This window comes from Acomys russatus, chromosome 15 (assembly GCF_903995435.1).
Source record: "Acomys russatus chromosome 15, mAcoRus1.1, whole genome shotgun sequence".
Lineage (NCBI taxonomy): Eukaryota > Metazoa > Chordata > Mammalia > Rodentia > Muridae > Acomys > Acomys russatus.
Window position 1 is genome coordinate 37,039,692 of NC_067151.1, and position 22,606 is coordinate 37,062,297.

The 22,606-nt window shown below is 39.7% G+C and overlaps 1 protein-coding gene across 25 annotated transcripts in view; it reads left to right on the forward strand.

Annotated features, from left to right (window-relative positions):
* Positions 1–22,606, forward strand: part of Mbnl1 (muscleblind like splicing regulator 1) — a 177,438-nt gene that overhangs the window by 124,241 nt on the left and 30,591 nt on the right. For 20 of the 25 annotated variants that reach the window (XM_051157231.1, XM_051157228.1, XM_051157211.1 and 17 more), the window contains 2 exons: positions 16,567–16,737; positions 17,705–17,815. In XM_051157231.1, the coding sequence (XP_051013188.1) occupies positions 16,669–16,737; positions 17,705–17,815 (180 nt within the window). In that variant the 5' untranslated portion in view covers positions 16,567–16,668. The remainder of the gene's footprint in view (positions 1–16,566; positions 16,738–17,704; positions 17,816–22,606) is intronic. The other 5 variants (XM_051157216.1, XM_051157218.1, XM_051157226.1 and 2 more) reach the window with 1 other exon arrangement.

The window sequence follows — 22,606 nt, forward strand, 5'->3', positions numbered from 1 at the left end:
TCAATGGGGTTCAGGCACCTCTAGCTCTCTCTGGATCCTGGAGCCTGCTTCACTCTCCTGGGTGCCCTTCACAAGGGAAGGCTCTGTCTGCCTCTCCACCTCCTCTCCTCTTCTCTTGGGGAAGTGTCACAGCCTGCTTTCTTTGTTTCTGCCTTGCTTCAGTCAACTATTACTATAAAAGCCATTCCTTTATCTTCCCGCCTGGCGCCCCCCTCCCCCATCATGGAGAAGGGGATGCCTCTTCTCTGTGATTAGAGCCTCTCAGTCCACTTGGGGATGCCCCAGATTGAACACTTCTCCCCCCCCCTCTCTCTCATCCTTTTCTTCCCACCCTGACTGACACCCCCATCTGTTCTCAGCTCCTCCTGAAGCTTCCTCTTCTCCTCAGTGAAGCTGCTGGCTCTCTGGCTCTCTGCTTAGCTTGCTAGATCCTGCTGTTTCTTTCTTATGTCCAACTAGGCCTCTATGATAGAGAAATCCTCTCTGAGGTGGAGCTCCTGTTTGCAACCCTTGTCACTCCTGGAGCTTATTGGAACTCTCCCTCCGGTAGAGTTTCTGTTTGGGGTCTTTGCTCTTTTCCTCCCTGGACGCAGAGATTGTATTAAGTCTCAGTGTCAGTTTAGCTCAATGGCCACAAAATGGCACACTCAATTTCCAAATTCTCGTATACTGTAACAACTTCTGTCATCACACAAGCAGATAATCCCACAAGTCTCTTATCTCTAAGCTTACTCTCCATTCCACTCTTAAGAATCTTTTACCTCTATGTTTTTTTGCTCTCTGCTCTCAAAAAATAATAAAAAAAAAAAAAAGAAAAAATTTTAAACTATTATGTAACTTCTGTCTCACTATTTATGAATTCCTTGGATATGGTTGAAAAATGTCTATAACGAAGGTTAGCTTAAAACTTGTTACCAAAAGTTAATAGTTAAAAAAGAACAAAACTATACCTAGGCAATCTTAATTTTCTATATCATACTATATATGTCACTTGGATTCAACATGTTTAGAAAAATAGATCCGTTACAGCAATATATGTAAATATATAAAATATATATATATACAAACTTAGGTTCAACGCTTCTTCATTAAAGTCGATTATTTTAAATAGCAACCATGCTGCTTGCCTCCATCTTGATGACGACTTCGTCGTAGGAGCAGCCATATGGCTAGCAGACATCTTTACTGAGGTTAAAATAAAGTACAACCAGCCTGGTACTGTGGTGCAAGCCTGTAATCCCAGCACTCTGGGAGGCAGAGGCAGGTAGATCTCTGTGAGTTTGAGGCCAGCCTGGTCCACAGAGTGAGTCCAGAACAGCCAGGGCTACACAGAGAAACCCTGTCATGAAAACAACAACAACAAAAACATGTAACATCACCACCATCTTACTTAAGGTGGCCACGTGGCATAAAACAACTAAGGCAGTACCTATAAAACTCTGTAGACCTACTGAGTCCTCTGTTTATCACTCTCCTTTTCAGACTAAGGAAGCAGCAGCAGGTCTCCAAGATATTTTGGATTAGGATGCAGAGAGTTGAAATTTATAAATGGCAGTAGTAACAAAGTGATTTTTTTTTCCCCCTCCGTTTATACTGTACACTAGAAACAGGAACTCTGGACAGATGGCCTCGAAGATAAGCCTTAGCTGTTCTTTTAACTAAAACCTTGCCTTAAGAAAGAGAAAGAGAGGTTTTAGGGGAACTTGTAGGATCAGGGGAAGGGAGAAAGGGGGAATACACAATATATGTTTCATTTTTATTGCTATGTAACTTATTATATGAAGTAAAATTTCATGCATGTTTCTAAGATAGAAATTTAGACCAGAAATTGCAAAATGACAGAGCAATGTTAATGGGATACAAAGTTCAACCACATGAGTGAGCCTTTGCACATATTACATTTTACTTCAAATGCTGCCTGAAAACTCAAAAAACAAAACAAAACCAAGAGAAAAAAAAAGTCTCAAAAAAGAAAGAAGAAAGAAAGAAGTAAATGGAATTCTTTTCCAAGTCAACACACTTAGCCTACCTCTGCCTCTGAATAAACAACTACCCCAGAACCTGCCTTTGCAAAGCACAAAAGACGCAAAAAACCCAGTGTTAGTCATTAGTTTTTGAGTAATAAATGTCTGCTTTAACTTTTTCTTAACCACGTTCTATTTTAGTACTCCCTGGCAGATTACGTAAGAGCCATAATTGGGCGAGCTGTAATCTCTGGGCAGGGAAATTGCTTGGGAAGAAGGCAGATGCGTTATGAAAGCATCAGCTCAGAGCAACTCAGTGTTCTGCCAGTACTATGGTGTTCCTATGAAACTCCTTACAGTAATATGAGGAAAGCTCCTAGAAGATGCAAACATATCCCTGAGGGAAAAACATCCCGTGGTCCACACTGCTGATTGGGGCGTTTTTATGTCATATTTTAAAAAGTGACTGGCTACAATTTTCTTTCTTCGTGAGCTATTATAAATGATTTGGAGTTTTGATTTGTGCAGGTTCAGGCCAGTTGCGTTATTCATCAAAGAATAATCATGGTAATTTCTTATATTAATAACTTGAGCTTTCTCTGTGGTGTGTACATTGTCAGGATGGCTTGGCCTACCTCACTTGATTAGTTTAAGCAGCTGTTTTGCCTTAGGTCATTAGGTAGTAAACTGCTATTAGCACACAAACTGCTATTAACTCTTGGATTTATTTAATGAGTGCAGTCTTTCCGTACCCTGAGGCCATTTCACCTGCCCTGTCTTCCTGACATCCACATAGGCCTCTGCAAAAAAAAGAGTCACCTTTGCTTATATCCAGGTCCCTTACTGCCACTTGAGCTTATGCCCACAGTACTCTGCCTTAACTCTTTGACCTAGCTGTCTTGAAAAAAGCCTCTGCAGCCCGATTGTCTTAGCACCCACAGTCAGCACACTCCCCGGAACGTCCCCATCTGGTTGTTCTTACTTCTGTCTTGGCCACAGAAGCCTCCTGGCTCTTTGGGTTCCTGAGAAGTCACCTTTCAAGAAAACACAGTTGTAGAATGAGTGTTAAGCCTGGGTTTGGGAACTACACTTTTAAAACTCTCTCTTTTTTTTTAAATGAAGCCTTTGGGTCTTTGGCAGTCCTTGTAGGGTTGACTGAAGAAGCTTTGAAAGTTTTTCTCTCCCGCCTTGTTTCCCTTCTACCACACACATTTTGTGTTATTAATTTTCTGTTTTCTGAAATAATACGCTCTGTCTCATCTCAGCCCCACCCTTCTTTTTCTTCTCCTACGTCCCTTCCTTATCTTCCTCTTCTTTTTTTCTTTTTTCGCTTCCACTTTTCTTTCATCCCTTCATCCTTTCATAAGGGGGTGTCCTGCCACCATCCAGCCCTAAAAATAAATAAATAAATAAGTGGAACGAGCAAATTCCATTTTGCCGTCAATGCTGGGTCAGTCTTTTTGAGACCTCTTTCTTAATGCTTCAGGAGACTGTGTTTGAAAGACGGATAATAGAGCTGTTGACGATTTGCACACGTTTGTTTAAAATTTAAGGCAATTTTTTGGTACTTTCGTACTAAAAGAATGAATGTGTGAACCTAATAAACAGGTTCACCTCTGAAATATAACTAAAGATTTAAAAACTTCTTGGGGGGAGAGGACATTTAACCAGCTTCTTGTCTCTGTTGACAAGTTAGTCAAGAAGTGACAGAGATGGACGAATGCAGAACAGTTTATATCTGGGCATACACGGATACAGACGTATTATGCAAAGCCTTGAACATAGTTTAGTGTAGCCTGTAGACAATGTGTATGCAGGGGCTATGCTTCTAGTCATATGCACATCTACTTTTCTAAATAATTTTATGGAGTTAGTATATTCATAATGATTTTAAGAAACACAAATGCCATATTGTGGGAATATATACCTTTATTTTCTATCTCTGTAATAGTGAAATCATGTTCTACCTGAAAATAATCAGTAAACAAAAACTAAAGATTGTCTTAATCCCTCAAATAGGCCACCTGAATCCCTTGGTGTAGTACATAATATCCAGCCTCTCTTAACACCAAAACTTAGCACTGTCATGAGCTTCTGAGATATTTAGCTGTTGAAACCTTATTTCCTCATTTGCAATGTGAAATTATTAAAAAGTGTTTCAGAGAATTATCAAAAAGATAAATGTTAGGTCTTGTGAGAATAATGAGACACTGTAGGTTTGAATGGGATAACTGACATTATCATTACTTGAAAATAAAAGAATATTCTACTCATTTGTCTTTGACAGAGTATTAAATTCATCTTAAAACTTCATTTGTGTTTGCTTGAGAATTTATAATATGGCAGTATATGTTTATGAACATTTACTGCAACTATGAAAATTTTTATCTAAACTTAAATAAGTTGTAATTTAACTGAAAAATCAGTATTGCTAGTCAACATAGGAAATACCAAAGATGTGATTTACTAAATCAATTCTCTAGGATTTCTTATGATTTGACCTAATTTGTAATCTGAATCATGACTGCTCTTTTGAGAACATTTCAAACAGAATATTTAAATTTGGGTGGGTCTGTTGGTGGCATAGCTGCCTTCCTTTTCTTTTGGATTTTTGTACTTCCTAAGAACAAAGTGCTCTGAAATAATTTCTCATCATGGGGGTACAGCTGCCCCTGACATTGGTCTCTGATCTTGTATCTAAGGGAGCTACAGGCAGCAGATCCACTGTGCAATCACTGTCATGAAGTCTTCTTTCTTCTATTTCTCCCATTTAGAAGAGCTGATAAACACCTTCAAAACAAAAATGGAAGTCACTAGAAAGAAAATATAATAGTTATCTTGAAGACTCTGGGAAAACTAGTTATAAAAGAACTCTTCAGGATGTGCCCAGTGCAAACCAGTGACAGCCCTAACATGCATCTGAAACCCAGTCAAGGCTTGATAAACCAGAACTTCTGGGAGCAGAGGATGGGGAGAGATGCACTTTTAAAATCGAGCTGTTTACTTACAATTCTTGCTTAAACAGCCATGATTGGGGACCATTAAGTTAGCTCTTGCCATGTTCTCTAGATCACACATTACACAGAGTAGGCAAAAAGTCTAACATCTCATATTTGTTCTACAAATATTTGTGAAGGTGCATGTGTTAATGAGACTGGGTTAGTACTATCTTCATCAGGTTTGTGCTCATACTGGTAAGAATTACCTCTCAACTTAGCTAAAAGCTACTGAAGTCAGTACTGCCAAAAAAAAAAAAAAAAAAAAAAAAAAAAAAAAGAAAAAAAAAAAAAAGAAAGAAAGAAATTGAGAAAAAGAATCCACAGACGGCGACTTTTAAAATTGACCACTTATTATAATTATATCTAAATACACACATACATATATATACATATATATGTACTATAATTAAATAGCCCATGAAAATAGTTCATTTTGTTGTCAGCGCACTTTAATAGACTAGTGCCCAGTTTCCTAATGTAAAAGCAACAAGTACAAGTTTATTCTTCCTTTGGGTACTCCTCTGCTCTCTCACAGCCACCCTTCCTGGATGTGGTATCCCAGGCAGAGGCACCATCTGCTCAGGAGGCCAAATGCCTCAGTGAGTTCCGACAGCTAACAAGTGTCGGCCTTGTAGCAAACAATGGTCACCTTGGCTCTGGGGAATTTTCTTTCCACCGGAGTCTGGATTTGTCGTCTGAGGTCACTTGAGATGTAGTATATGTTGTTGACTTATTAAAAGAGATTCTAGCTTCGTGACGATCTGGAAGGCTGAAGGAAGAGGAGAGAAGGATGCTTTCAGTAAACTACTTCTTAAGAAAGAGACCCAGGTGACGGGGAAACAAGGCTTGCAAGGTTCCAGTGATGTAGTGAATGTGCTAGGAAGGCGACTGGAGTCTAGTTACTTCCGTTTATTGTCTAGACCACAGCTGAAGTTGGTAGTCATGGGGGAAGAAGTTGCATTCAGATAACACTTCCAGTGTATGTCAGAGGTCAGATGTGAACAAAATGCTTTCTATCTAGCTGGTGCACTCTTACTTGTTCGTATCTGCTCTGGGAACCACGTGGCTCTAAGGCTGCTGTGAGTCTGAGCACTTTATAAGCCTAGGACACAGCTGCATTCAATGAGTGGCCATGGATCCTCCCTGCAGGCTAGCAGGGCTGTGCCTGGCCAGCAGTGGCTTGTTAACCAAGAAAGGGAAACACAAGGTAGGAAATCAGAGCAGAAAGCAACTCCATTCAAACAAAAGGGTGTGCGAAACGATGTGAGCCAGTGGAGATCGGAGAAAAGATACAGAAAAAAAATGTGAGACTATTTTTTAGCAAAATATCCTTGCTGAATGGACCCACCGGGGATCGACTGTCCTGGTGCCATCTTCTCAAGCTCCGTGGACTGGTGAAACTATGAAAATAAAGTGTTAGTATTTGAAAGCAACTCAACAATATTTTGTTATACTGCGAAGATACTAAATGGTGTGATATAGAATTAATGGTTATTAAAATAACCTCTGATAACAAATCCTTTCTGAAATACAGCCAGGGACTCAGTAACTTTGGCCACCTTTACCTGACCTAAGCTGTGGATACAAGAACTAAGAGGAGTAAGAATCCCCCTTCTGGAGAGTGTTTGTTAGGGGAAGGAAAATGGAGTAACAATGTACAAGATGAAGAGAAAGTGCAGTTAAAATGAAAATAAAACTGATTCTCTCTATTAAGTCTACTTGCTTCGTTGAGAGATAGGTTGTAGGAATGACAGATATGCTATTCCAGGCACAATACTCAGTTCAGGCAGATCAGCCTGAATCTTGTTGATAACTCGGAGAAAAGCATCCTGTGACAACTGTATGCTCCTTTTCTCTTACGTTCACATTTTGGCGTCTTACAAAAACAGTGTTGCCAGGTGTGTACTCCTGCCAGGCTCCACAGTTCCATCCTTGCCATCCTAATCACTCAAAAATATGCTCTGCAGCTTCCGGGCGCCATTTAGAACCTCGCACCGTGGGATGACTAAGCTTTTTCCCGGAGCCCATGCTCACAGGATGATTTCAGTATCCAGCTCCTCTGTGATGGTTTTCTAAATGTCTGTGGCTTGTGCCTACTTTCATTATTTTCTAATACGGACCCAATCTCTGCAAACACCAAAGATATAAAATGTGTCCTTGTATTTCTTTACTCCTCACGTGTGTTGAGGGTTAGGTATTTGAGGGGTTTCTCTGGAAAGCCAGTGGGAGACGTGGGGTGAGGAGGGTTCACAGAGCAGGAGACAGGCTCACATCACTTGCCTTCTGGTACTGTTTTTTGCTTCAGCATCTTTTCCATCCTGATTGCTTATGCTGCCGCAGCCGGCACCCAATGGAGCCGTGTTCTGGGCTCGTGAAACAGTCTTCTTTCTCCTTATTGCAGTCTCAAGTCAGAGCTGATAGCTACACACAGTTTTACTAGGTTGTCATAGGGATACGGAGAGGGGTGTACTTTCCCCATAGGAGCAGAGCCAGTGCAATTAAGCACATTTTATTCAAGTACAAAGTTGGTCTGTCAGAAAGAGACCCTGGTGAACCAGTGCTGAGCACTGTAATCTTTCCTTTCCTTCTGTCTCTGTCATTGTCTTTTGCACAAAGCAGCATCACTTAATACTGGCCTTCAGCTGCATTTCTGAGAACAGAAAGTAACAGTGTGTTTTCAGTTAGGGAATCCCATGGGCTTACAAAGGACTGCCACTGGAATATTAGAGGGGAAGAATCTTATATCTGGCAAAGTTAATGATGTATGTTATGCCTAGAGAGGAGTGTGGTGAAGTGATTTTAGTAACTGAAAGCGACTAAAAGTATTGTCTTAGTGTAAGAAATTGTTTAAGCACCACCCCTGTACATTAGGTATGTCATCACAGCTACTAGATTTGAAGGTTTACAATGAAAGTATTATTTGGTGAAAATATATAACAGATACTTTAAAAATTGTTATGACTGAATGATAGGTATCACTTTAACATGTGCAAACAAGATTTACATTAGTATACTCGCGGGCATATTAGGATCTAGCAGGGAAAAATGTAGTTTCTTTGTCATATAAATGCAAGTGAACTTTACCAAAATGTTATCATTCTGATTTTCTTTAGGTTTTTTTTATATCCATGAATAAAAAGGCATGTCCCCTAAAGCTCACAAAGATGTATTTCTCTCTATATGCTAAATTGTATATGTATGTAATATATGTATATATAATTTTTATATAATTTCTGATGTATGCAAGTCAAAGAGGTCCATGAAGTGCATGGATAATTCACTCACCTCTTGACACTCCCAACTTTCTGGTTAAAATGAAGAGTGTGGAGCATTACTTTAGCTCACTTGGCAGTCCTCCCTCCCTGCATTCTACTGCTGGTGCTGTGGAAGGACGAAACATGGCGGATAAGCTGCAATTCAGAAGCATGGCTAATAGTTTGGAACACTGACTTCCAAAATTAATATTATAAATTATCTTGGAATATTTTTTTTCCTTTGCAGAACTCAAAATGGTTGAAACCTTAATTTGGTTATAACCTTTTCTTGCTAGAACCTTTTGTAGTTTCACTGTGAGAAGTCAGTGGTTGGGAATTCACACTTAAAGATGAGCAAGCCTAATCCTCCTGGTGTGAGTGTGTATCTCAGTACAATGGCTAGGAGCTCCAGCTGAGTGAGGACACTGGAGTCTACTTGGTTCAGAGATGCGTTTATGGTATATACAGTACACATGCACCAGCTGTGCTTCAGCAAGGGTAACAGAAGCTGTAAAATACCTGGAACAATAAGTGGTCGACATCTGTAATGCGGTTGGCGTAGTGCTTAGTACAGTAGCCTCAGTCAAGCTGTATTATCCCTTTATTGTAATAAGATAAGTCTATTGGTTTTAAATCAATGCTTTGAGGAAGGGGTGGGGTATAAGATGGAGGTTTTCTGTATAAATGGACCAGGAGCTAGCATGTGTGTGCAAAGAGCTGCATTAGTTAAGTCTTCTAAGAGATGCGTATGAGAACCATGCATACATTTCTCCCTAGTTTACCCCCTGTTTATGTATGCCATGTTATAATCCACTTAAAAAGGAACAAGATGAGCTGTGTACTGTTTGTAAGGCACCTTCCGTTCTTCAGCTGAAAATTGTGCCCTACAAATACACCACCAGAAATTATTATGTAAACATTGGGCTTTTTGATTATTCGCTGGTTTAATTTGAAACCCCTAAAACCACCAAAAAAATATTTTGGCCACAGTTTAGAAGTCTGATAGTCCCTGAGTTGAAAAATTATTGAAGCAGTTGAAAAACAATATATGTAATGATCTGGCATTTCCAGTTTTCTGATGCTATAAAAAAAAAAGTGGCAAGCACATGTTGGACTGTTTAATGGTACTGGCATCTACCAAATGTCACTGGGCTTTACAAGGTCATAGAAACTCCACCTTAGTTCAGTGGTACAGAGTGGATCCATCATTGGAGCCCATGGGGAGTGTGGAGCCAGGAATGTTGGTGATGCTAGGGCAGCATCCGCTGCATCGGGGTTTATATGCAGGCTTAGGATTCTGTGGCAGGCACAGAGGCCAAAGGTATCAGGAAAAAGCAAGACTGGTTTGTGTGTGTGTGTGTGTGTGTGTGTGTGTGTGTGTGTGTGTGTGTGTGTGTGTCCCATCCCACTGCAGGCAGCTCTAAGTTGATCTGGCTTTCTGGTGATGGCTGTGCAGACGTAACCTGCTGTCACAGTTGCACTCCCAAACAAAAGCTGCTGGATGGAGACATGATATTTTTGTCACAAGAATGTCTGTCATTTGCTACCTTTTTCACTCCCCCCGCCCCACACCGCCAGGCAGCCAACCCAAACCTCATGCATTTAGAACGCCGAGCAGCCGTATAGAGTTTCACTTTTGTCATTTCCAAGATGATTAATGGAGTTGTGCAATGCGAGCTCCTGAGCACTCTGGGAAAGTCACAGTATCCCAATAAGGTAGAGTGCCTTGATACTGCGTCAGCAAGGAGGGTATTTTGGGATATTGTAAATGTCACTATCGGTTTTAATGTACAAGAATCTTTATCATCAAACCTTAGGAATGTTCTACAAAATACTGCCTAGAACAGCTATTGGGTTCTGTAAATGGCTCTTTAAATAGCTAAAATCCGTTACCTAAAATCTCCTGTTCTTAACCCAGTTAGATATTGACGAGGAGGGAGTTTAGTGCATACTAAATGGAACTAGTATTCCTTGAAGTAATGATAAATTATAAAACCCACAAGCTCTGTGTGTGTGTGTGTGTGTGTGTGTGTGTGTGTGTGTGTGTGTGTGTGTGTGTGTGTGTTGTGTGTAATAAGAGCTTTTCATGGAACCAGAAAAGGGGAAAGCCCAAATTCCCAGTGCACTCTAGTTTAGCTGCATGCATATTTTTTATCTATGATAAAGTAATTATAAGAAGTTGGGACATAATTTTTCTCTCACTAGCCTATCTTAACTTTTAGGCTTTTTATAGAAATGTTCAAGAAAAATAGATAAATATTGAAACTCTCATACTTTAGAAGTTTGTTTTTTTTGTCTTTTGGTTTTTTTTCTTAATTTACAGCTGTTTGCAGTTGACAAAATTAGAGGTAATAGCTAGGCAGCCACCTGCTCCTTTCCTTGGAGTTAGTTTCTCAGTGCAAACTTAGTTCTTCATGTTGGAGGAAATTTCAGAGGAACCCCTCCATTTAAAAAAAAATGGTGAAATGTTTAAAGTAGATAAAGCTAATTTTAGATTATCAGCTATTATTAATTATATGAATCCCTGTCTATGCAGAATTAAAAGACTGATGTCTCAATCCCAGTGTAGATTTGTAAGTGAAGTCTTAAGGACAGAATAAGACTAAGCGAGGCCACAAGACTAGAACCATCTAATAGGTTCCTTGTCCTTATAAGAAGTAACCCCCATTTTTCCTCCTCTTCCTGGTGCCTCTTTACTGGTAAGAAGTTTCAACAGGTAGCTGTCAGTTTCACAGTCAGCTTTTCTGGCTAAGATCTGAGCAGTAAATATCTGCAGTGCTTCAAAAGCATTGCTTGTCTCTGCTGTTCCAAAGGAAATACTGGTTTTGTTTTAACCACTGAAATAAATGGTTTTAGGTTGAGGAGCCTTCCTAGAAATCTAGGGTCACCAAGGAAGCTGGAAAAGACTTCTGAGGTGGCACCCTATCATTTATTCATTGCACCCCTATTCTAGAGTGCATCCATAGCTGACTGGGTAATTTCATCCTAACTGCAGTTACCATTTTGTAGCATGATAGTGTGTCTTTTTAGGTTCTGACTACAAAAAATCAGTAATCCTTTCATTTCAGGTTAAGGAAAAACAATGAAAATGTAACTTTGACCTTTTTTATGTTATTAAATTCACCCACCTATTCAAACTAAATTACTATTTTATTTTTAATCATTAGCAGGGTTTTATGCTAAATATAAAAAAAATTCTCAGAAACAGCATTTTTCTGAATTCCTGTCTCTTGGTTCACGGAGTTTTAGCCTTTCTGTAATGCTGCTTGCCTGGCGCCCACCATCTTCTATGTCTTGTCTCTCCTTGCTCATGTACCCTATATTCACTACATTTACCCATCCATAGAGTTTTTTAAATGTGCTTTACTGAATTGTAAGGTTGAACAATGAACCAGATATTTGTTTTGAGTACTAAGCACTTAACATTAAACATAAAATTTCACTCGTTTTAGTAATGAAGTCTGCTGCAATTTTCAAAGCTAAATGAGCTTATCCTCAAATTCAGAAGCAAAAAAAATTAATATCAAAACTCCAGTTTGATGTTCTCAGTCATAGATGTTGGTTTCATTTGTTGAACAATTGTCTTAAGTACTGGAATCAGGGAATGCAAATCATAGAAATCCCACACTAATCAATGGATTAGAATGGAAATTTTCTTTGGTGGGTGGTGACAAAGGCAGGAGCAGCCTCTTCATTATTGGTGATTGGCATGCATTGTCACGGGGTTCAGTGCCTGTGTTATTATTAGAACTTTTAAAAAAAGATGTAGGGATTAAGTGAACCATTTTGCTTATTCTTATTTGAAGTTTTTTTAAGGAGAGAAGATAATCAGAGTTATTGCTGGCCCACTGTGCCAGTTATCATGGGTAAACCTGGCCCGTGCTCTTCTCACAGCGGTCGAGAGGCTGCTGTGGATACTCTGAAAAGAAGGCGTGGCCTCACAGAGTTCACGGATTTCCATGAAGTCACACAACAAAGTGACCAAGCCACTGTTTAAGGAAATCTTTGTACAGTTACAACAGAGGTGCCTGTACATGTCCCTGTAAAATTAAATAAAGATCCATGTTAAGGGCTGGGAGCTTGGCTCAGGAGGCCTGCAGAGCTAGCACAAGGACCTGAGTGTGAGTCACCAGCACCTGCATGAAAGCAAAACCAAGAATGGCTGTGCTTCTGTGTAATCACAGTATGGGAAGGTTAGAAGGGAGAATCCCTGCAGCTGCCTGCTCAGCCAGTGCAGCCAGCCCGTGTCGTCCAGGTACAGAGAGAGACACTGTCTCAAAAGATAAGGTAAACAGCAATTAGTGTGAAGGCATGCACACGCACATGCACATACACACACACACACACACACACACACACACACACACACACACACACAGTCTTTTATATTTTTGTGTTTTTAAATCCTAGCAACCCAGTTATTAGTATTGAGGTGACACATACAAATAGCTGAGTATGGTAAATTTGGCTTTAGGCTTGTAGAGTGTATTGTCTTTTTCTATATTTTAGGGTGCCAAATGCAAACGCAATGAATGTGTACATGGATCTACTGCCCTCCACAACCACAAACTCCATTTTGTGTGTGTATGTGTGTGTGTGTGTGTGTGTGTGTGTGTGTGTGTGTGTGTGTGTAAAGCCTTGTGGTGAATTTAAATTACTGTCTGGCCTCTGAGTAATAGCATTATTAGAGCAGCATGGCTCGGGTGTTAAATTTAGTTTTTATTCCATACTGTTCTTTAGCAGTAGAGTGCCATTAGAGTGGAATTCATTTTTGAACATGTAATAAGCAGCAATATCTCTCACTATGGAGCTGCTTTCTCGGGAGTGCTCCTGGGAAGATGGAGCTTGGAGTTTACCATAATTCTCAAAAGAACTTACGCTGCTAGTGGGTTTTAGTTGTTTCTGTGTTTCTAGACTTTTAGGTAATGCTTTAGCATGGGCTGTTTATTCTGATTTATCCTTAATCTTCTTATCTGTAGACCTATGGTCTCTCAGCACTGCCGTCTGCACCTAACCTGTTTGAAACTCTCTAAAAAGTGAAATTTATGAAATATCTCTTCCATGGGTTACTGTTATTTTTCCCATGCATATCACTGCAAATTCCTGTGGCTTTGCACACAGTGTCATCTGTAGTGTTTTCTGCTATGCCAGAACCATCTAAATGCTTGTTAAGATTCAAATCTCTGGCCCCAAATCATGGCCATCGGCACTAGGAAATACCCCGCACTATGCTTCCGTAACTGGTTTGCCAACCTGAGATTCCGTGGAATCATCACTTTAGTCTGCACTTCTCTACCTGAAATGAGTAGACATTTGTTAGAGTCTCCCTAGGAAAACTGCTCAGGGCAGAGAGGACGAGTGGGGTGGCCCTGTTTAGAACGTATGCACAGCTTTTTGAAATTGAAGGCCCAGGACAGCAAAGTTAAGCAACAGATAAGAAATGGGGTCTAGTGATCCCTTCCCCGCCCTGAGTAGCTACTATAGTAGATGCAGAATGGAAACCGTATGTCTAAGCTTCTACATTTCAACATGGATGGGCCAGCAAAATGGCTCGGCAGAGACATGTGCCTGCTGTCAAGCCTGACCCCCTGAGTTTAATTCCCCAGAACCCATGTGATGGAAGGAGAGGACTGCCCTGTCTCCCCCCCCCCCAAGACCCCACCCCCCCACACACACAAGTTGTTTCTTTGCCCTCTCGAAGCATGCTGTGCCATATAAGGAAAGAAAATGTTTTAAGTTTGAAAGAATGCAGTGATGCAGAATTTGTAGTCAGGGCATAAAATCTCTTTCCATTGTTTCAGCCTAAGGTGTGCTCTCTGGTAGAGGGTCTGGGTGATGTGTGGTCAGGAAGGTGCTGAAAAACAGCATTGAGGACAACAACTGTTAGCGTTCACCTGGCTCACAGCCCAGGCTATGTCTGTGCTATTTATGGAACTAAAGCAACCGACCAGAGTGGACTGACTAGCTGAATCATCTGGGTGGACACCCCCTTCTTATCTACACTGGAATCCAGTTTTAGTGAAAAATATGAGGTGGAGATACAGAGAACAGGAAATTCTGTTAGAGCAGGGGTTCTCGACCTTCGTCGTGTTGTGACCCGTTAATACAGTTCCTCATGTTGTGGTGGCACCTAACCGAAAATTATTTTCATTGCTGCTTCATAACTGTAGTTTGGCTACTGTTATGAATTGTAATGTAAAATATCTGTGTTTTCTGGTGGTCTCAGATGACCCACAGACTGAAAACCAGTTTTACGACCAAGCTCTTCTTTGTATTGAAACATGTTTTCCATCCCCGGGAGAACTCACCCTGGGAGCTCTGAAAGCAGGTTGTGTGGCACTAAGGAGCTTATTTATTTTGGCCAGTCATGTGTTTTTGAGGTTGTTTTTTCACTGAGAGGCCTTTAAGCCAACAATGTTCAAGTGAAATCAACATATATCAAGCATGATTATTTTACATGGAATAAGCCATTTTATGAAAATATTGGTGTCTCTGTGGACCAATCAACCAAGAGCCATAGCTGACATAATGTGAAAATTATCTCCTGTCAGTGTTGTATTTACTTCCGCTTGATAATGCCTTTAAGTTGTGTGGGGTGATGTGTTTATAACCCTGCTGTACTGGGCAAAGAGCTCAGGGATTAAAGAAGTTAGTGTCCTCTGTAGTTTGCACAGCTGGTGACTCTACAAACTGAGGTTTTGGCCATCAGATGCATAAATTGAGAACAGGACCACTCCAGGGTGTGGCTAAGGAGAAGGTGTTTATTGTAGATATGAGGGAGAGCACAGCCAGGGGCATCTAGAAGCAGGGAGAGAAAGTGGTAGGTTGAGCCTGGCCAGCCGAATGGTCTTGGCAACGAGGCGGGTCGGGAGCAAGAGAGGAAGACAACAAGAATGTGGGCAAAGGAGGCCCAGAGAGGAAGAGAGAGAGAGAGAGAGAGAACGAGAGAGAGAGAGAGAGAGAGAGAGAGAGAGAGAGAGACAAAAGAGTGAGGGCAAAGCAAATATGTGACCAAAATGGCAGGGTTATATGGGAATAAGAGGCGCCTGCACTGGAGAAGTTTAGGTAGGGACTGGGATTGGGAGAGCTTTGAAAAGACACAGGTAGTTGTGCCACTGAGAAAGCCAGGGGACCAGCACTAGTTTTAATATGCTAATAGGCATCACAAATGGCCATCTGTTCTTTATGACAGTGATGAGAATGACTCAAAAAGCTGTAGCTGCTCACAGTCCTAAACTCAAAGGCAGTGTCCTTATTCACACAGTATAGAGACTTGTCAAAAAAAAAAAAAAAAAAAACTTAGAGGATAAGAACCTAAATAGAGCCTTTGGCTTCAAATTGTTACAGATTTTACCATAAACACCAGTCAATTTATGCAAAGTAAATTGAACAGAATTTACTTCTTTATAGAAAGACAGTAAAGAAAGTTATTGATGGCTTAATCTGTTGTATCCTACAAAGGAACAAGCAGTTCTGATTACATTCTCTGGTGGAAAAGTTTCTAAAGTGGTTGTTGAGCTTGATTGACAAAGTGTGTTAGCCAATGTGGGTAAAGTATTTCCCACATTTTGGCCTATTATGGGCTTTAATAAGTGCTTCCGATGACTCAGCCCTGGATAAGCGTACTTACAGCTAGTGTGCTTTACTGACTTATTTTGCTTCTGCCTTTGTCATTGTCGGCTCTTTGTAGGATGAGCATATCCATTTCCGATTATTTTCAAAGTGTCGGGGTCATGAGACAGTACTCGAAAGGTTAAAGTCTCATTTCTCACCAGTATTTGATTATCCTTTAAACCCCAAATTGCTGTGAGAACAAGGTAGTTCTCTTTTCAGCCATAAAATTCCGAATGCATGGGGCTTGTTGAAAGCTTTGTAGTAGTCCTCGTTTTATTTGTGGTGGGGTCCAGCTGGAGACATGTTCCTGGAGAAGCAATGTTCTGTTAGTCTTCTAAGCTAATTTGTTTGAACTCAGTATACCTAAACACCAGTGATAACCTTTCCTGATTCTTCATGATGCTAATGAAGTTGAGGCCAGCATTCAAGGTGCTTTACTTGACATTCTGTGGCTTAGTCTTACTTTGAAATCAGTAAGCTTTAAAACTTAAAGGAATAGTAACACTGACATTGTTGAATCGAAGAAACTTCATTCACCATTTAAACTTTTCCAAATGTCTTAAATCCTCATTTTGATAATAACTTAGGGACTGAATTCGTTACTTTTCCTTAATGCTGTGAATGATAAATTGTAGGAAAAAAATCATGGATGTAGATGGCTTATTTAGATATCATTTCTACAGTTCACTAATTTTATTCTATTTAACAGTGGTCCTTGCTTCTTTTGTCTTTTAGGGTCGTTGCTCCAGGGAGAACTGCAAATATCTTCATCCACCCCCACACTTAAAAACGCAATTGGAGATCAATGGACGAAATAACTTGATTCAACAGAAGAACATGGCCATGTTGGCCCAGCAAATGCAGTTAGCCAATGCCATGATGCCTGGGGCCCCACTGCAGCCCGTGGTGAGCACACTTCCAACCGCGTCCCTGTCTGTGTGGCCAGTGTCCCGTGTCTGTGCTTAGCCATGACTGTATGTAAACAGAGGCAGCAGTAGCAACTGCCTAGTATTTTCACCCTGTGAGGTTACTTACCTTCATGCCAAAGGACTGTGGTCATTAACAGTCTTGCATTGTCTCCCCTAAAACTCTCTTCAAAATTCATCATTCACTTTGCAGATGTTAACCTCGTATTTGTTCAAAGAGACATCAAACTCAGCTTAATTAAAATACATTCTATGTTACCTTTAAAGGTGAAAATGATGCTTTTCTTAAAAACAAAAAAAGAAAACCGATAAATGTCTTTCATTTTGAGGCTGTTTCTTTCTCTATTCTCTCCTTGAAGAGAACCCCGTAGTTCTTTCTCAAAAAGGAGACTTGGTGAAAAACAATTTGAAGTTACTTTGTATTCACAAATGCTAGGCAGTTTATCACAATGCTGAGTTATAACCACAGGCTTGGAAGTCTCATCAGAAGAAACTAATTGAAAAGTCAGAATTCCAAGAGCCTTTGAAAAAATAGCTAAACATTTTTTAAAAATCTAATTTTGATAAGATTTGAGTGATCATACTTAGTATTTTCCTAGCCATGTGTGTGAGTAACTTGCTTATGAATACAAATATCTCTTTAAGTGTTTAGATGTGATGTGCATGTGATAAATGACTTTAATAATCTTATTTATGTCATAGGCAATGTTTTGTTGAAATGGTGTTTATGTTCATTATTGTATAGAAATCCTAAATTATTTATGTAAGTAATGAAATTTATAGCGATTAGAATATGTCTGACTAATTTATCGGTAACATTTTGAACTGTTATAAGGTCATGAGAACACATGTTTTTCTAGCTTGTTAATTGTAACATGCGTGCTAACTGATTTTTTTCCTAATACATTTTAACACCTGAACTCAATGTAATTATTATTCTCTCTTAGAACTTAATGCAACAATCATTCCAAAAAAGAGGGGGGGATTGCATTTCGAGGTGGGAGGGATCCCCATATTACACCGGCAGTGATACCAATTATCAATACTGTACAGTCGAGGTGAGAGAATATTATAATTAATTCTCTATCATTTTTAATCTGATTTTTATTTTATTACATTATTGGGGGCTCAAAATGTGATATCTTTATTTTTTTATGACATCTCCTAATTTTGTATGTCTTTATGGTGATAACATAAATATTTTTATTTAGTTAAAAATGTTTTATATAATCATTTTTTCTTACAGAAAATTCAGTTTAAAAGAAAATAACTCTCCTGCATTTGGTCCTCGTGTATGGTTTCAAAGATCTGGGACTGTTTCTACTTTAGTGTATATGTTCGCCTCTCCTTGAAGTGAGGTCCTTCTTTCCACTAAAACTTGTAAATTGTACTTACTGATTTCTGTGCTCTCTGAGACCCAGAGAACATTTCATATAGGCAAGTGTACACCTAGGATGGAGAAGCATAGTCCCTGCCATGGTCCACGAAGCTCTCTGGGAAGTTTTAGCCCATCTCCTGACCTTGTCCTTAACTCCTACGCGCATGGTTGGTCCAGGGTCATATATGCTTAGCCTTGGGACAAATTTTCCAAGAACTGCATTGTCTCTGAAATGCTAGTGACATTGGTGTTTACATAGTCACTACATCATAGATTTCTGAAACCATCAGTACTTAGATTTCTGGTAGCTTTGTTTAAAAAATTCTGCTTAGACAAAGTAATTATCTGTACTAGTTATGAGTGCAGGTGTTATGTTAATTTCCCCCTCACATTGTTACATTTCAGTGGGAATTACCCTCTACAAAGGTATTGTGAAACCACAGTTGAAAAGCCTTCTCTATTCAGGATGATGTTTTTGTAATAAGTATTGAAATCATTTTAGTTATTCAGACCTAAAGCATTTTTACTGTAATGACTGTGGAGAAGGCTTTAATCCAGGAAATTTGCCTTCAAAACCTCCCCTGAGACTTTTTGATCCTCTTTATAGTCAGCCTGGTTTTGATAAGGCTAATGACACAGGAATACAGAAGTAAGTGGGATGGTCATCACCAGGTGTTCGCTGGAACTTCAGTATGGGGTACAGATAGAGAGTAAGACTGAGCTGTGAGATGCCCTGTCACTAACAGAGAGGAGGACTGTGGCTCTGAACACACATAGGAGTGTTTGAGGGCATAGTGCAACATTGAACACAGATCAGGCAGAAGTGGTATAAACATGGGAATTCTGTGGGCACAACCCACGGTATCAGAACATTGGGGATCAGAACCAATGAGGAGAGACAAAGATTGCAGTCAGAGAGATTACAAGATTTTAGTTCCCAGGGCTCAGTCAATTTAACCCCAAACCTAATATGAACATATATGTATGGAACACTGAGGGGACAGCGGTGGAACAAAATGGAAGCAAACTTAGATGCAGCCAGTATTGTGTTCCTCGTGTCCAAAAGAGGTTCATAACTGACAGGACAGAAAAAAAGGAAGGAAGGAATTGCCCAGACCTCTCTAATCCAGACTCTTCCCTGAAGTTGGAAAGAGTTATAACTCAGAGCCAGGGCACAAGCCAGAAATGGCAGCTTCAAATGAGCTGCAGTGTCAGCACTTGTCAGCAGAGTATTTCCAAGGCAACTGAGGTGACTGTTAACCAACAGTCACCGTACCACCAGACCATGACATGCTGCTAATTTGATTAATGCAGGAATTTAGGACGTTCATGCTTTCATTAGATTGTTTTCACGCAGTATACCTATTAAAAAGGAATAAAGTTTTTGAGATAATTATAACAATTTGTTGGCATCTGTTGTACCCAGCACGTTCTGTATATGCTGATCTCACAACCTTCCTGTGAGGAGGCAACATTATCATAATAGAAATTAAGGCCCAGAGGTTCAGGGAGGTTAACTATGTTGCTCAGGTTGCACAGCTAATGTTAACCAAGCCTGGCCACGTGTAGAAGCTCATGTGGTAAAAACATGCAGTGAACAGGCTAACAACTTTGGATCTTTTGCTGACTGAATATTAAATACATGGTCTAGAAAGTCTTTAAAGTTATATTAACATCATTCTCATTTCACAGGATTAGTAAAAAAAAAAAAAAAAAGGAGTTGGGTGTAATAAAGGGAATTTCTTTGTATGTCTAGTTCATGAATGTTCGCACAATAAATTATAGAATTTTGACATTTGCTATACTTGGCATTAAGATTTCATATAAAAATATAAGTGATCTTTTATTTAAAAAATCTTTGTATTGTATATGACTTTGAGAATAAATGAGATTATAGCACTTAGTTCTCAAAATTAAAGAAAATTTTCTGCATTCTTCCTTATGTGATACATCATGGTAATGAGAAATTTGCATACAATCTCTCTGACTCTGGGCTGCATCTTCTGGATGACAACCTGGAAGCATCTGGAATATGCCTTTAGGGCCCAGGAAGATGTTCTTTGGAAACTCTGTCCTCACGTGCTGTCTGCATTACACAGAGATCTGTGTAGTCAGTGGGAACAGAGAACTGGACATGAGCTAAGGAGTTCCATTAGTGAGTCCTCACCGGCTTCACTTGGGGTTATCGGTGCCTAGACAAAGTTCCTGGCGCAACTGTTCCTCAGGCACACACCAACACCTTGAGCCATATAACCTGCATAGAGATCCCAGGCATTTAATGAATCTGGTGTGTGGGGGGGAGTAGAGGGGGAGAAAGATGGGGGTGGGAGGGGAGAAAGACACAGAGAGAGAGAGAGAGAGAGACAGAGAGAGAGAGGGACAGAGAGAGAGAGAGAGAGAGAGAGAGGGATGGAGGGAGGGAAGGGGAGTGCAATTCAAAGTTCTTGGATTTAGTTCACGTCTCAAGAGTGGCTTTGTTTCACTTGTCACCTTGGTTTTACCTACCTTTCATGTTCCCAATGTTTCTTAGCAGTGGGATGAGGAATGCTTTGAAGTCATCATTTGTCACACTTCCAGGAACACCTAGAATTTGCCAGTACTCTTGTGCCTTACTGTCCTGGTTATCCACTTCATGACAAATGATAAGGCTGTTTCATTCTAGTTTCTCTAGAAAAATATATCTCCATCATTCCTATTGACTTGGTCATCTGTCCTGCCGTGCATCAGTGAGTCTGTGAATTTTCAAGCAGTCTGTGACCAGGCTCTGAACTCTAGGAGTAGACCTGTGTTCATTTGAAACCATTATACTGAACATACACATGTACACGTGTGCACATTCTACTAAACATATACAGGCACATTCTGCTAAGCATACATGTGAATACATGCATTCATTCTTGGAAAATCTGAGTTTTAGAATTTCTGTTTCATAAATCTCATAATGATAAATTTTGCATTCTTATATATGGCCCTTCCATTTCAAAAAACAAATACTATTTCAGTGTTTTAAAATAAACAACCCTATGATGTTTGCAGTGTTACAGAATAAAAATTGTAATACTTAAGATTATTATAAAAATTAGGAAACACAAATTTAGGCTTTTAAATATCCATTATAAAGTAACTAAATTCTGAGGTAGAAAAAAATATATAATTAAATATCTTTGGTATTTAGATATCTGTGCTAGAAAATAAATAATGTATTTACTACTTTTTCAGGCAAAGAAAATCAGTTAGCAAGTCTGTAATGGCTATGTTACGCAGTAATCTCTGGAGTGGGAACAGTGTCAGCTGCTGAGTGGTAGAAGCGGAGAAACATGGGTGGCTTAGGTATTAGTCCTAGAGTCAAGTGAGAGTAGGCTCTACGGAACCAAGGAAGTGGTGTGGTTCTACTGGGAAAACTTCAATTGGTAGTGTTCTGGTTCCTAGCATATCTAGGAGTTAGACAGGTGGGCTGGGAACACCCAGTATGGATGGAAACTCATAGTCATAGAAAGAGAGCCATGGAGAAACTTGTCTCTTTAGAAACCTTATGTCCAATTTGTAAAGGACACCTATTTATTTCTTTTTTAACAAATATATTTATATTACTACACATGAATCAGACAAACTGTAGCAGGAAGAATCACGAGACAATCATGAATTATATGAATGTTACATTCATAGTGATTTGGCCATTTGCATTTGTCAAGCCCAAAGCAACCATCCTTCCTACTTTGTTGGGTCCAAATTTCTGAATGAAAATTGATATCTATCATATCTCATCTCTATTAACTTAAATCATCTATCTTGATCTAAAAAAGTCTTATCCCCTAACCAACTAAACTTGATTGTAAGACTAAACTATCTGGTCTTAAACCCCATCATAGACTTGAGAAGGAATAGAACTTAAATTCCTTCTGAGTGAACTAGAAGTACAGGTTAGCAGCTTCCAAATGAAAAAAAAAAAAAAATGACTGAGACAATTTACTGCTTGAACAGTCACCCAACACTCTCTAACGTTAAAGCGTCATGTTCATCCCCCTAGCCCAATATAGCTGCCAGACATATTTGATAGGCAGTAATTATTGAGGACTTGCTTACCCTGTCTTGGCAGAGTTCGGCCATCGACTCTGCCTGCATCTAAGTGTGCCCATTTTTAGGCAGAATTCTGTCTGGGACACCTATTTCTTTAAATGCATGGGAATAGAATTACCCAGAAGCATTCAAAAGTACTGCCACCCTAGATGTCTTTCCTGTAATTCAAGCAAGAAGGAGTGGCCTGGGAAATCACAGTTTAATAGTCCTCCAGGTAATTTTAGTTTGCACTTGGTCATTATGTGAGAGCCACTTTAAACCAGATTGGTATGAGACTCAAATGCGTCCAATCCCTTCCCTTCCATTCATTCATGGGTAGTGATAGACACTTAAAATTTGTGAGCATTTAGCAATAAATATAATGCTATCCCCTGACAGAGTGGCGAGTCATTCA